The 12,894-nt window shown below is 51.7% G+C and overlaps 2 protein-coding genes across 5 annotated transcripts in view; both read left to right on the top strand.

The window, feature by feature from the left end:
- PSMD4 (proteasome 26S subunit ubiquitin receptor, non-ATPase 4) overlaps window positions 1–12,894 on the top strand; it is a 116,169-nt gene that overhangs the window by 86,415 nt on the left and 16,860 nt on the right. The window lies entirely within an intron of this gene.
- Window positions 1–12,894, top strand: part of PIP5K1A (phosphatidylinositol-4-phosphate 5-kinase type 1 alpha) — a 29,002-nt gene that overhangs the window by 8,095 nt on the left and 8,013 nt on the right. For all 4 annotated transcript variants that reach the window (XR_011339256.1, XM_069878650.1, XM_069878651.1 and 1 more), the window contains 10 exons: window positions 2,919–2,953; window positions 4,045–4,134; window positions 6,543–6,673; window positions 7,434–7,551; window positions 7,761–7,913; window positions 8,945–9,244; window positions 9,768–9,973; window positions 11,360–11,443; window positions 12,070–12,118; window positions 12,506–12,590. Coding sequence is in view for 3 of the 4 variants with exons in the window: in XM_069878650.1 (XP_069734751.1) it covers window positions 2,919–2,953; window positions 4,045–4,134; window positions 6,543–6,673; window positions 7,434–7,551; window positions 7,761–7,913; window positions 8,945–9,244; window positions 9,768–9,973; window positions 11,360–11,443; window positions 12,070–12,118; window positions 12,506–12,590 (1,251 nt within the window). In the remaining variant the exon portion in view is untranslated. The remainder of the gene's footprint in view (window positions 1–2,918; window positions 2,954–4,044; window positions 4,135–6,542; window positions 6,674–7,433; window positions 7,552–7,760; window positions 7,914–8,944; window positions 9,245–9,767; window positions 9,974–11,359; window positions 11,444–12,069; window positions 12,119–12,505; window positions 12,591–12,894) is intronic.

The raw sequence follows: 12,894 nt of genomic DNA, 5'->3' as shown, positions 1-12,894 counted from the left end.
GGTGCCACCACCACGGCTTTTCCTCCTCCTTTGCCCCAGCGTTTATGTCTCGGTCAGTAAGAGGGTGCTGGAAGCAATCCTGGGTGTCTTCGGCCGGGAAGGCAGGCAGTTATTTATTCAGGTTGATTCAGCTTCCAGTAAACAGCTCTGAAACAGCCATAGGGTTTGCTCCTGGAATCCTGAAAGAGAGAAAGAAGGAAGCTTTTTGGGTCACGATGAATTACTTCTTGGACAGGACTTTCTAACCCTGATCTGTTCCCCTTGGCCGGAATTAACTGCTTGAGGCGCTCAGGCAGCGTTTCTAGTTGCCATCCTAGGTTGGAGTTAGAGCTGACAGTGTTGCACTTTAAATAGAAGCAGGAATAGCAGTTTTTGGGGGATGATTTCATGTTGTTACCTTTAAGCTGTTGAATTCAGCACCTTTGCTTCTCCAAGCAGTGTGGGATGGCACAAACCTACCTCTGCGCAGCCATGAAAAGAGGAGGAGAGAACAGAAGCTTTTTTTAAATGGAAACCTCTGAGTTTTATGCCCTGATCTTGGCTGGTGAAGCTTTTAGGAATCGAGCACTTGTTTTCGCATGAGGATGCGCAGTGGATGTGTCTGTAGCTTCATTCTGGCCTTAGAGCCACGCAGACCTTGCCAGCTGTGGGTTCATCCCTGCACCCAGCCCCAAACAGGCGCTTTTATCACCGCCTGACAGGAATCGCCTATTTCCCAATCAGCAGCAAACTCGTTTGGAAAGGAGTGGGAGGGAGGGGGAGCTTCCTGCTGTGGAAACCGGGTGTGCTTGGACCAGAGCGACGCTCCAGCCGCAGACTGCGGCTTTCCCTGCTTGACTCACCCTGTCTTGTAAGCGCCCCGACTGGGAGGGTCCGCAGCGCTTCTCGTATCCCTACGGGAAAGGGTGAACCAAGCCTCTGTGGTCTTGAGGAGGGGCTGGTTCTGTCCATCTTCCATAAAATCACGGTTCAGCCTCCAAGATAAAATACCCCATGGTGTGGCCCAGCCGAGCTCTGGGACGCCAGCGCTTCCAGCATTGCCTGTTCTTGCTTTTTTCCTGTTTGTTCCATGCAGTTGAGGCAGAGGAGGGATCAGCTGCTGCGGCCTTGGCGAGGGAGCTTCAGTTAAATCCTCACAGAATACAGTTTTGCACAGATAATTAAATGTTAACACAGCAAATCTCCAAGGTGACAAGGCTGGATTGCTTAAATCATGGGGCTTTTGGAGGGTTGATTTACAGAATTAGGAATCCTTCCTTAAAAAAAGGCTTAACTGTTATTACACGAATGTGCTGTTGTGGTGCTGTGGACGTTTCCTCCCTCCCTGTGTCCTGGTGGATCCTGGTGAGTTCAGAAGCCTCGTGGCAAGGTCGTGGTGTTGAGATCTATCAGTTTAATCGCAACACACAGAGTGACTGCAGCATCCTTCAGGCTGGATTGGCTCCCTCTTCTCTCTGATGGCTCAGATTTGGGAAGGGGTGCAAAAAGGTCCTGAAGGTCTTTTGCAACCAGAATAATTCTGTGATTCTGGTGTAGATGTGGCACTTGGGGTCATAGTTTGGTGGGACTCAGCGTTGAGAAGTTCGCGGTTGGACTTGATCTTAAAGGTCTTTTCCAGCCTTAAATGGTTTTGTGGGGAGTGAAGTGGGGCTGGATCCAGAGAGCCCCGAGTGCGCTGGGGCAGAGAGAGTGGCTGGGAGAGACTTCAAACTGGAGCTTGTTGGGACAGAGTTTTCTGTCCTTAAAAGAGGCAAAGGGGTGGGATGGTAGCAGGAGCCACCACTCTGTGCTCGCTTTGTTCAGCAAAAAGTATTTATCATGGATTTTCTCGTTTTCCGCCTATGTAATCTGTTCTGAAACAAGAACTTTGATCGCGTAATAAGGGGCTCAGAGGGTTTTGCTGTTCAGTGCCTCTGTTCCTCCAGCTGAAATGCAGCTTTTGTGGAGCGGTTGGGCTCGCTGAAACCCCAGCGTGAGCCGTTGCCCCACCTGTGAGAGGGGCTGCTCCGCTGAGGAGTGCCGAGCGTGGACCACGACATGGTGGGTTGTCCAGATTCATCCAGCACACGGACCATGGGAGGCTGGGGAAGCGCACTCTGCTCACTCCATGGTACCACACAGGTGTAGCTTTGGGGTATGGGTGGGTTTATGTGGTTGTGGCCAAGGCTCCCACCTCAAAAAATCCATTGCTGTGTCTGAAATGAGGGAGCTTCTTTGGCTTCCCGAGGTGGAGCAGAAAGCCCTTCACTGTTCTGTGCGCCTGCCTGGCGAGAGCCGTGGCCCCGTCCTAGGAGCTCCTGGCCTCCCCATGCCCTCCCCAGCCTGGCTGTGGTTTTGGGGTGCCTGTGGACAGCATGAAGTGGCTTTATCTCCTTCCTGCATCCAGAAAAACCCAACATCCAGGCCGAAAAGATAAGAGATAACAGAGCCCCTGGCAGAGATTTCACCCTAGGGCAGTTGGGAAAATCCCTGAGCTTGGCTTCAGGCAGAAGGGTCGATGTTCTCGGCCTTGTCATAAAACTTCTGGAAGGAATCGTAGGATAAAGTGTGGTCAGCGCTTGGCCCTCCCAGTTTGAATTAAGAGGCGGCAACGATCCTGCTAAACCCCAGAACCCCACGGCAGGCAGGGAAGGTGCTGATGCCACCTCCCAAGACAGTCCTGGTGTTGGGGTGCTGAGCAGGAGAGCAGGCCCTGGCTGGAAGCATGGACACAGGAGCCAGCAAGGCTGGCGAGGGCTGTAAGTGTTTCCTTGTGGCTCTGCAGAAATCCTCCCTGCTCTAAGAGGAAAGGGGATCAGCCGTGACTCAGTGCTTTCTCAGCTGCCTTCAAAACCCTCAGACAGAGGCGGGGTGTCAGGCTTTTTGTGATGCTTAATAATGCTTAACCATTTCTGAGTGTGGCTTTGTTCTTTTGACAGGATCATCCACCTTCAAAAAATCGCTCACCCCTGAGGTAAGTCTCTGCCTAACAAAGCTGGTTTGGGTTCCAGGCTTCTCAACTGTTTTTCCGGGCTCATTCAAGTTAGGGATAACCAGGCAGCAGTCAGTGCCATCAGCTGTACGTTTCCCTTGGGAAATGGGAGCATTTGTCCCTGCCAAGGGAATCTCTGCCTAAAAACCCAGCTTGTCCTGGAACTGAGTGATTCTCCTGCCACCAAAACACCACCCGGATCTGCCATGAGCACGATGATCGTGTCGTTTTGACTGAGAAACAACTGCATGTGTCAGACAGAAGGCGATGAGTCAAGTGAGTTCTTGTGGCGTGAGTCAGAGTAGAGTTTGCCGCCTTCCTGACGTGTTTCCTCAAGGACTTGGCCTTGCTGGCAAAAAACATCGTGGCCGCTGCACAGGTTCAGGCTTGCTTGGAGCCAGTCTGTGATGATCAGAGTCATGGACTGGTTTGGGTTGTAAAGGACCTCAAAGCCCATCCAGTTCCACCCCTGCCATGGGTAGGGACACCTCCCACTGGATCAGGGCCTCCAAGCCCCATCCAACCTGGCCTTGAACCCCTCCAGGGATGGGGCAACCTGGGCCAGGGCCTCTCCACCGTCACAGCAAAACATTTTTCCCTAAGATCTCATCTCAATCTCCCCTCTTGCATCTCAAAACTATTTGCCATCATCCTGTCCCTGCATTCCCTGATCAGGAGCCCCTTCCCAGCTTTCCTGGAGCCCCTTTCTGTACTGGAAGCGGCTCCAAGGTCTCCCTGGAGCCTTCTCTTCTTCAAGCTGAACAGCCTCAACTCTCTCAGCTTATGACTGGGATTAGAAGACAGCAAACCCTGAAGGCATGTCTCTTTAATTAGCTGTCTGACTTCAATCGCACAGAAGTCAGTGGGTTCTTGGAAGGCATTTTGATGCCTTTGCTGTCCTGGAGGCTGCACCGTGTCCTTCCTTTGCACGTGTGCAGTGACCTGTGGCTTCAAAACTTGATGGGCTCCCTGTTTGAGAACAGCAAAACGAGGCTGTGTGCTTCTGGGCAGCCATCCACTTCTGAATTGGGGTTTACATCCTTGGTTCTTACCATCTTTTACTCCCATCCTAGATGCCAGGTTCTTCCGGGCAGCCAGGCTCACAGACGATAAAGAAAGGGCACAGAGGAGTGGATTCCACGGGCGAAACCACCTACAAAAAGGTATGTTGACTCTTGCACGGCTTGCTTGGCTTTTGTTGTTCTCATCTTTGTGATGCAGGCACTGTCAGAGCAGCAGCGTGTCAGTGTAACATCTGCGAGAGCTGCTGAGGAGGATCTCGAAGAAAGGAACCAGAGGACAGGATGTGTGCAGCTCAGCATCTCCTCTCTAAAGAGGGATTGTTTCAAAACTTTGCTTGTTAGTGATGCTTTTGAGGCCTCTTCGGGTTCGTTGGGTGCTCTCTGGGTACAGCAGTTCCTACAGATCTTGTGGTGCTGCTGAAATTCACTTTACAAAGGGGAGGTTGTTGGGGTATTCTAAAAAATACTATAAATGTTGGGATTTTGTGCCTGCTATTCCCATCTCTCCAACTCTTCAGAGGGAACCAAGTTTCTCTGGAGCGAGGTTGGTGTCTGGGATGCAGATTAAACTGGTGAGTGATGGCTCAGTCTGGGCATTTCCCCACTTTGGGTCAGCGAAGCTTCTGGTTCCAAATCTCTAATCCCGGTGCCCCTCCCTGTGCTGGGAATCGCAGTGGAAGGGAGGAATTCAAATGGCATTTCTACAGAAGGCAGCGTTTGTTATTCTGCCCCTGTGGAACCGCTGGTGCCTTCAGGCTTGGGATCTGGCTTTTGGTTTCCCAGCACATTCGGAGGCAGAAGCTAGGAGCCAACAGAAAATGCCTGCACTGTCCCTTACCAGGGTCCCCAAAACGTGGTGGGACACTGCATGGAATTTATCAGGAGACAAGGCTAGTGGGCAAACCTCTCTGTTTGCCATCCCCTCCTTTTCCAGGGGCGGTAAGTTGGTTTTTAGGATTCTTTGCTCTGTAAAAGTGGTTGTAAACAGGCAGTCAGCTGCTCAGCTGCTTGTGCTGGCTGTGGAAGAGAAAATCCTCATTCCTTGGCAACCTGGCCCTGTGACTGTGTGTTCACAAACAAGGAGCAGCGCTGCGCCGGCTCGGCGGGTTCTGTTTCTCCTCAGCAGGGCTGTTCTGGGAGTCTGAGCGAGGCCAAGTGAGCTTAGCCGAGGTCGGTTTTCCTGCAGCTGTGGCCTGTAGAGAGTGAGGAAGGAAAGCAGAGTTGAGTTCTCCTCCTTCCCTGTCTCATACCGAGGTAAACGTCAAACACAAAGAGGGAGCTGAGGTGGGAGAGGATGTTGTCTTCCAACGGGCTGGAGCTGCTGCCAGTTCTTGTTGCTCTCTCCTCAGGGAACTGTGAGCGGATCTCTTGCAGCTACGATAACAGGAAAGCTGTTAAGGGGGAGAGATGTTCCTGGTCGGTTTACCAGGCTTCGTGGAGGATGTGTGTCTGGGGAAGAGGCCTGGAATGTTTGTCCCCCAGACACCAAGGTTTCCTCTGTTGCTTTGATCCACAGTGATTTCTCACATGAGGCAGGGGGCTGGGCTTTGTTGAGTTTAGGGAAAATACACAGAGTAGCGGGATCCTGAGAGGCTGGAGCTCGTGCTGGGTCCAGCTGTTTTATCTGTGAGCCGGTTGGGGTGTCTGAGCTGCAGAGTGCAAACCCAACCCGTGCCTGCTCCGCAGCCTTGGTGTTTCCAGCAGGCTTTGCAGCAGGGCTCCTGCATCTGTGCTCTGGGAATGGACAGGCTGCATAGCCTTGTGGTGTTGGATTATGGGTTAGGTGATGGGTTAGATCTCAGCTGGGCTGTTCTGGGAAAGAGCCCATTGCTGCAGCGAGGCTGAAGCGCGTCTCGATGGTCTGGGATGAGGTCACAGACAGAAGGGGTTCTCAATGCGAGCAGCTGTCACATAAGCACCGCCCTGTGTTGTTCTCGGGCAGTTTGAGCAGAGGATGCAGTGGGATTTGCATCTCTGACGTTTATTTAAAAATAACAGTGGGCTCTGTAGGGTTAAAGAGCCACAGCCTGGTGAGAAGCAGACAGAGGAATGTGATAGCACCACTAAGTGCTTGCCCTGCCTGCCTTGTCCTATGGAAGAGCCAGTTCTGTGCGAAAGGACGAGCTTCAAGGCCTACAGTTCTGAGACCTGGCAGACCAAGGTGTTTAGAAGTGTGTTTATTCCTAGGGGCACAAGCTAATCTGGCCCTGGATGTCTTCCCCCTCTGCCTGCAGGGTGTAGGGCGTGTGGTGGAAGGATGAACTAGAATTCAGGCCTTTAAGGACCAGCTGGGTGTCAGTTCTAGCTCAGGTCCTTTCCTGCCCCTGAGAGTGCAGCGATCGAGCAGGATGCTGTTGGGATGGAGAGGTATTCCCATTGCCAGGGCCGTGTCAGTCAATGAGAAAGAGGCAACAGAAGCTGGAAGTGGTGGGTGTAAGACACCCTGGCTAAAAGAGCTGTTTTAAACTGAGGGCTGTGTTTTCTTTCCCTCCTTTTGCTCCCATTTCCATTCTGCTACGTTGCCTAACTCCTTTTCTCTGCCTTTCCAGACGACATCATCGGCCTTGAAAGGTGCCATTCAGCTGGGCATCACGCACACGGTTGGAAGCTTGAGCACCAAACCCGAAAGAGATGTTCTCATGCAGGATTTCTACGTAGTAGAAAGTATTTTCTTCCCAAGGTTGGTGCTCACTTTCTTCCCTACATGGTGCTTTGGCAGTGGGTGGTGGCAGCGTTACTTCTTAACACCCCTGGCACCAAACCAGGGCAGTGACTGCATGGTGGGCACAGATCTGAGCAAAGCTGTGCGGTGCTTACAGACCAACCCGTGCCCTTGGCTGTGCCTGGGGTTCCAGAAGAACCTTTCCTTTCTGCATCGGTTGTGGGAACAAACGCAGCCTGGCTGCGTGGCCCTTCTGGGTGGGTGCTTCGAGCCCTCTGGCGCATTGGATGCTGCCAGGCAGTGGGCATTTGCTTTTGGGGCCATTTCTTAAGGACTCTTTCAAACAAGCCTTATGAGGAACGGCTGAGAGAGCTGGGGGTGTTTAGCCTGGAAAAGAGGAGTCTGAGGGGAGACCTCATTGCTCTCTGCAACTCCCTGAGAGGAGGTTGTGGAGAGGAGGGAGCTGGGCTCTTCTCCCAAGGGACAGGGGACAGGACGAGAGGGAATGGTCTCAAGCTCCACCAGGGGAGGGTCAGGCTGGACATCAGGAAAAAATATTTCATGGAAAGGGTGATTGGGCAGTGTCAGAGGCTGCCCAGGGAGGGGGTTGAGTCCCCTTCCCTGGAGGGGTTTAAGACACGGGTGGACAAGGTGCTGAGGGACATGGTTTAGTGATTGATGGGAATGGTTGGACTCGATGATCCAGTGGGTCTTTTCCAACCTGGTGATTCTATGATTATAAATACAAACACTTGGGTGTGGTTCTCTCCTTGATCAGTGAAGGAAGTAACCTGACCCCAGCTCATCACTACAATGACTTTCGGTTCAAAACCTATGCGCCGGTGGCCTTCCGCTATTTCCGGGAGCTGTTTGGGATCCGGCCGGATGACTACCTGGTAAGTTGGTGCTTGGACCAGGCTCTTCTTCACTGCGTATTGTGTTGTGCGATGGGTGTTGCTCCTCTGCTCCCTCCTGGATCCTTGGAGGACTAAGAGGCTTCAAGCGCTGTGTGCAACCCCTGGGGTTCAGCTCTGTTAATGTTTAAAGGGAAGAGCCTTTGTGCTGGAGTTTCTCACCTCTGCGTTTCTCACCTTGTTCTCCTCAGTACTCGCTCTGCAGCGAGCCCCTCATCGAACTTTCAAACTCCGGGGCCAGTGGATCCCTCTTCTATGTATCCAGCGATGACGAGTTCATCATCAAAACTGTTCAGCACAAAGAGGCCGAGTTCTTACAGAAGCTGCTGCCCGGCTATTACATGGTGAGTGGTGGCATTGAGGGGCTTTGTGTGGGCTAGGGAAGGGCCTCAGATGTCCAAGGACGCGGGTATCACTGGGAGCTGCCTGGTAGCTGTGAGGGGAGGGGAAGATCCAAGGGCTGGCTTCTTCAGCTGTCCAGTGGCAAAGTCAGTCTCACAGAGACTCCCTGGAATCAGGAACATGGTGTTGTGCAGGAGCCCTGGGTTGCACTTGGACCTTTTTGGAAGGTTGCAAGCTGCTTCATGACGAGCAGTGAACTGTTCTTTGCTTCGCTGCTGCGCAGCTTCACACAACATCCTTGTTTCCCTTCCCAGTTTGATAGTGGCTGCAAAGATGCAGAATCCTGTTAGAGAGCTCTGGGATTGAGTTCGTGTGTATAGAAGCAGCAGCTTTGGAAGTAAATAGTTTTTTTTCAGTTCTGGAGCAATATCAGATCCCACCCTGATCAGAGTGTGTGATCAGAGTGCTTGTGTTTGTGTCCAGCCACCCCGAAAGGGAATTTAGCTGTGAGGATGTGGAAATGCCTTAGGGCTTATGATGCTGTTGGGGTCACTAGCTGCATTCTTTAAACTCCTTCTGAATCCACAAACCTTTTTGCTGTGATTGTGTCCCAGAAACACTTTTTTTTTTTTCTTCACAATCCCATCTAGTTCCTTCTGCATTCACAAATATTCAGCTGAGTCTCTGTCCTGATGTATTTAACTTCACCTAAGTGCGTAGTTAAAAGGGTGAAGCCTAAGGTCTTCCTTGGCTCTTGAAGCCTCCCCAGCTTAGCCTCTACATGGGTGAGCAGCAAACTCCTTCCTTCCTCCCTACAGCCTTTCTCTGGCCCATCCAGGCTCACAGAGGGGTTACTGACTGCAGGCGTTGCTCATCTCTCCCTGTGTTTGCCTGCTCTTCTCTCTTATCTGCTTTGAGTTGTTGCCAGCTCCATTTAGATATGGAAGCGTAGGAAGGAGCAGAAACTCCCCCTTACTGGCAGGTGACTAGCCAGAACGACTCTGAAGGTATTGCTTTGGTTTTGACATTTCAGAATTTGAACCAGAACCCGAGGACGCTGCTGCCAAAGTTTTACGGCTTGTACTGTGTCCAGGCCGGAGGCAAAAACATCCGCATTGTCGTGATGAACAACCTGCTGCCACGCTCTGTCAAAATGCACCTGAAATACGACCTGAAGGGCTCCACCTACAAACGACGAGCGTCCCAGAAGGAGCGGGAGAAGGTCTTCCCAACATACAAGGACTTAGATTTCATGCAGGACATCCCTGATGGCCTCTTCTTGGACTCTGACATGTATAACGCTCTGTGCAAGACGTTACAGAGAGACTGTTTGGTGAGTGGAAGGGTGGAGGGGAGGCATGGAGGGGTCTTTCCTTTTCCTGAGCACCTCTGCCTGGGGCACTGACTCAGAGAGCCCATGTTTTTGGACGAGAAGTAGGACCTGGACCTCAGTTCTGTTCAGTGCTTCCAACGTGAATTAAACCCAATGTTATCTCTGGAGGTGGAGGAAGCCCCCTCTGCTGAGGCTGAGCTCTGGAACAGGGCAGGATCTGAGGAGAGGGGTGGGATGCTGGTTGAGCTGGTGTCCAGTTGGCCACTGCCTATGGGTGACTGTGCAAAAGGCACTCTTCTCCCTGGCCTGGGTCCCTGTCTGTGCAGGGAGAGCACAAACAGCTTTCCTGTAGCTCCCTGCGGTGACCAGACATGAGCTGACTCTGCATGAGCTGCGGATTAAGAGCCGTCCCCTTGATACGCTCGGGGCTGGAGGCAGAACTGCTGAGTGCGCTCCGGACAGTGTCTGCACCAGCAGTTTCACTGGGCTTGCAATAACCACCAGCCTTTGTCTTTCTGCCCAGGTCCTGCAGAGCTTTAAAATCATGGATTACAGTTTGCTTGTTGCAATCCACAACATCGACCTGGCACAGAGAGAGCACGCGATGGCAGACGGGACATCCCAGACGGATATGAGGCGACCCGCTGCCCAGAAGGCCCTCTACTCCACAGCCATGGAATCCATCCAGGGAGAGGCCCGGAGAGGTGGCACCATAGAGACCGATGACCAGTAAGTGTGTGTCCACGTTCCCAGTGAAATCCTGTAAGGAGCGAGGGGTAAAACCCAAGCTTGGCTGATGGAGACTCCATGGAAGTGCAGACTGGGTCATGCAGGCCTTCTAGGCAGGGAGGTCTTGCTTTCACAGAATCATAGAATCCCTAGGTTGAAAAAGACTTTTGAGATCATCGCCTCCAACCATACCTGTCCACTAATAAATCATATCCCCAAGCACTTCATCTGCCTGCCTTTTAAACCCCTCCAGGGATGGGGACTCAACCACCTCCCTGGCAGCCGTTCCAGGGCTTGAGAACCCTTTCTGTGAAGACATTTTTCCTGATGTCCAATCTAAACTTCCCCTGGTGCAGCTTGAGGCCGTTCCCTCTCATCCCATCATCTCTCACTTGGGAGAAGAGACCAACACCCACCTCTCTGCAACCTCCTTTCAGGCAGTTGTAGAGAGCAATAAGGTCTCCCCTCAGCCTCCTCTTCTCTAGGCTAAACAACCCCAGGTCCCTCAGCTGCTCCTCGTAAAACTTGTTCTTCATCACCAGCTTCATTGTTCTTCCATGCTTTTATCTTTGATTTCTCCTCCTTAACATACAAAAGATTTTTTCCACTTCTAGGTGGGATTTGAGAGTTCTCTGCCCGCTGGTTCCTGCCTTCTGCCTCTAAGGCAGTGCAAGTGCTTTTTTCGGATAGGATGACAGCCTGTAAAGTCCGCTGCCATCTCAGTATAGATGGTGGTGGATGCTCTTTGCACTTGCTTGGTCCTGGATGAGTTGGGATTAATCCTTCTCTTGAATCATAGAATTATAGACTGGTTTGGGTTGGAAGGGACCTCAAAGCCTGTCCAGTCCCACCCCTGCCCTGGACAGGGACACCTCCCACTGCATCAGGGACTCCAAGCCCCATCCAACCTGGCCTTGAACCCCTCCAGGGATGGGGCAGCCACCCCTGCTCTGGGCAGCCTGTGCCTTCCCACCCTCCCAGGAGAACATATCTCCATTTCTTCCTAAGATCTCATCTCAATCTCTCCATTTTCACCTGAAAACCAATGAAAACCATTCCCCCTCATCCTGTCCCTGCCCTCCCTGATCCAGAGCCCCTCCCCAGCTTTCCTGGAGCCCCTTTCTGTACTGGAAGCTGCTCTAATCTTCAATTAAACTATCAGATGGAGGGATGAGGGGCTGATCCTCAGGAGTTTTAGCTGCCATACTGAAAATGCATTTTGTTCTCCCTTGGTTACCCCCAGTTTTTAGCTGAGCAGTGGGCACTTCCTACGTGTTGATGCTTATTAAATGGTTCCCATAATACTCAGCTCATGCTGGGCTGTGTGAGAGGAATGGTGGGGTGTGAAAATGCCTTGTTCCACCTTTGTGCCCTGCCCTCTTCTAGGATGGGAGGCATTCCAGCCCGCAACGCCAAGGGGGAGCGGCTGCTGCTGTACATCGGCATCATCGACGTGCTGCAGTCGTACCGGTAAGGAACAGTTCCTCGCAGCCGTGCATCACCCCTTCCCCACCACCATCCACCCTTTCAAGAAATAGTTCAGTCACAAACATTTCTTTCTATTTACCACTTCCTATTTTGTTCAAATTGGGCATTTTTGGATAGATTTCTGGGCCTTGCTTACTGTATTTACTTCGTGTTTCCAGAATAGATTCACTCTTGTGAAGCTGTTTTTATGCGCTGTAGTGGTTGAACGCAGGCGTCGTGCAGGAAGTGGTAAAGAAAAACAAGCAGTGGCTCAAAATGGCCATAACCGCTTCTCCCTGGGAGGTGAAACACAGTTGTGAGGCTCAACTTTTCTTCTGCTTGTCTTAAAAAGCAACATGCAGGGGGTTACCTGTGTAAAGCCTCTGTTAAATGTCATGGTGAGGTAACGGCCCACGGTAATTAAGCCTGTGAAACTCAGCCCTTGGAGAGGGAACGGTGTCTGTGGAACAACCTTAGAAAAATGGGAAAATGCAGAGAATCGGAAGTGTCTATATTGAGGGTTTGATTGCCCCTGGGGTTGAGGTCAGGCTCTGTATGGAGTGAACATAACGTGTGATGGACAGAGGGGACTCGGAGTGAGAATTGCTCTGAATCCTTTCTTTTCTCAGGCTTGTCAAGAAGCTGGAGCACTCCTGGAAGGCCCTTGTGCATGATGGGGTGAGTAGAAACAAATCAGTTTGACTTGTTTAGCAAGAACACCGGTGTCGGTGTCTGTTTGAACCGTGCCTGCTGTCCTTGCTCCTCCTGGGCGTGGCACCCTGAGTTTCTAAGGCATTTGTGTGTGTGTTTACTTCTTACATGAAACTGCAACTCTCTAGGTACTCCCAGTGGTGTTGGGTTTGTTAATGCTGATCACCTCCTTGTTGGTTAACAATTATCAATTGATTTGTATATAATCCTCCTGTTTGTGGCAGCTGCTAGAGTGACTGTGAGATCTTCTGGCTGCTCCGAGCCCAATGCAGCTTGTGTTTCAGGGCTGGCAGTAACCTTGATCATTTAACTCATTCAATTCCACGTGCTAATGTTTGTCCCTCGCACTTCTAGGACACCGTATCTGTGCACAGACCCAGCTTCTATGCTGAACGGTTCCAGCGGTTCATGTGCAACACAGCCTTCAAGAAAATACCCTGTAAGTCCCTCCGCATGGCTGCACCCTTGGTGGTGGTTGTGTCTTCTGGCTTCTCCCTGCTAAGCAGCTGTTGTTTGAGGGGGGTGGATGGCAGTGTGAGAGTTTTAGGAAGTCTGTTGTGCTGTGGCACCTCTTCCTTCCTCCGGGACTGTCCTCAACTCTCGTACGTGGCTTTACAGCAGCTGTTTCTTCCATCAGCTTCTTCGTTTGGGGTCCAGCCCGCGCACGAGACTCGTGGGGATGTTGCTTTGTCAGGTCTTTTACTCCTTCCTGAACGTGTTAGAAAAATGCTTTCTGGTTTGTT

This window comes from Phaenicophaeus curvirostris, chromosome 29, assembly GCF_032191515.1.
Source record: "Phaenicophaeus curvirostris isolate KB17595 chromosome 29, BPBGC_Pcur_1.0, whole genome shotgun sequence".
Lineage (NCBI taxonomy): Eukaryota > Metazoa > Chordata > Aves > Cuculiformes > Cuculidae > Phaenicophaeus > Phaenicophaeus curvirostris.
This window is presented reverse-complemented; position numbering and strand designations above follow the sequence as displayed.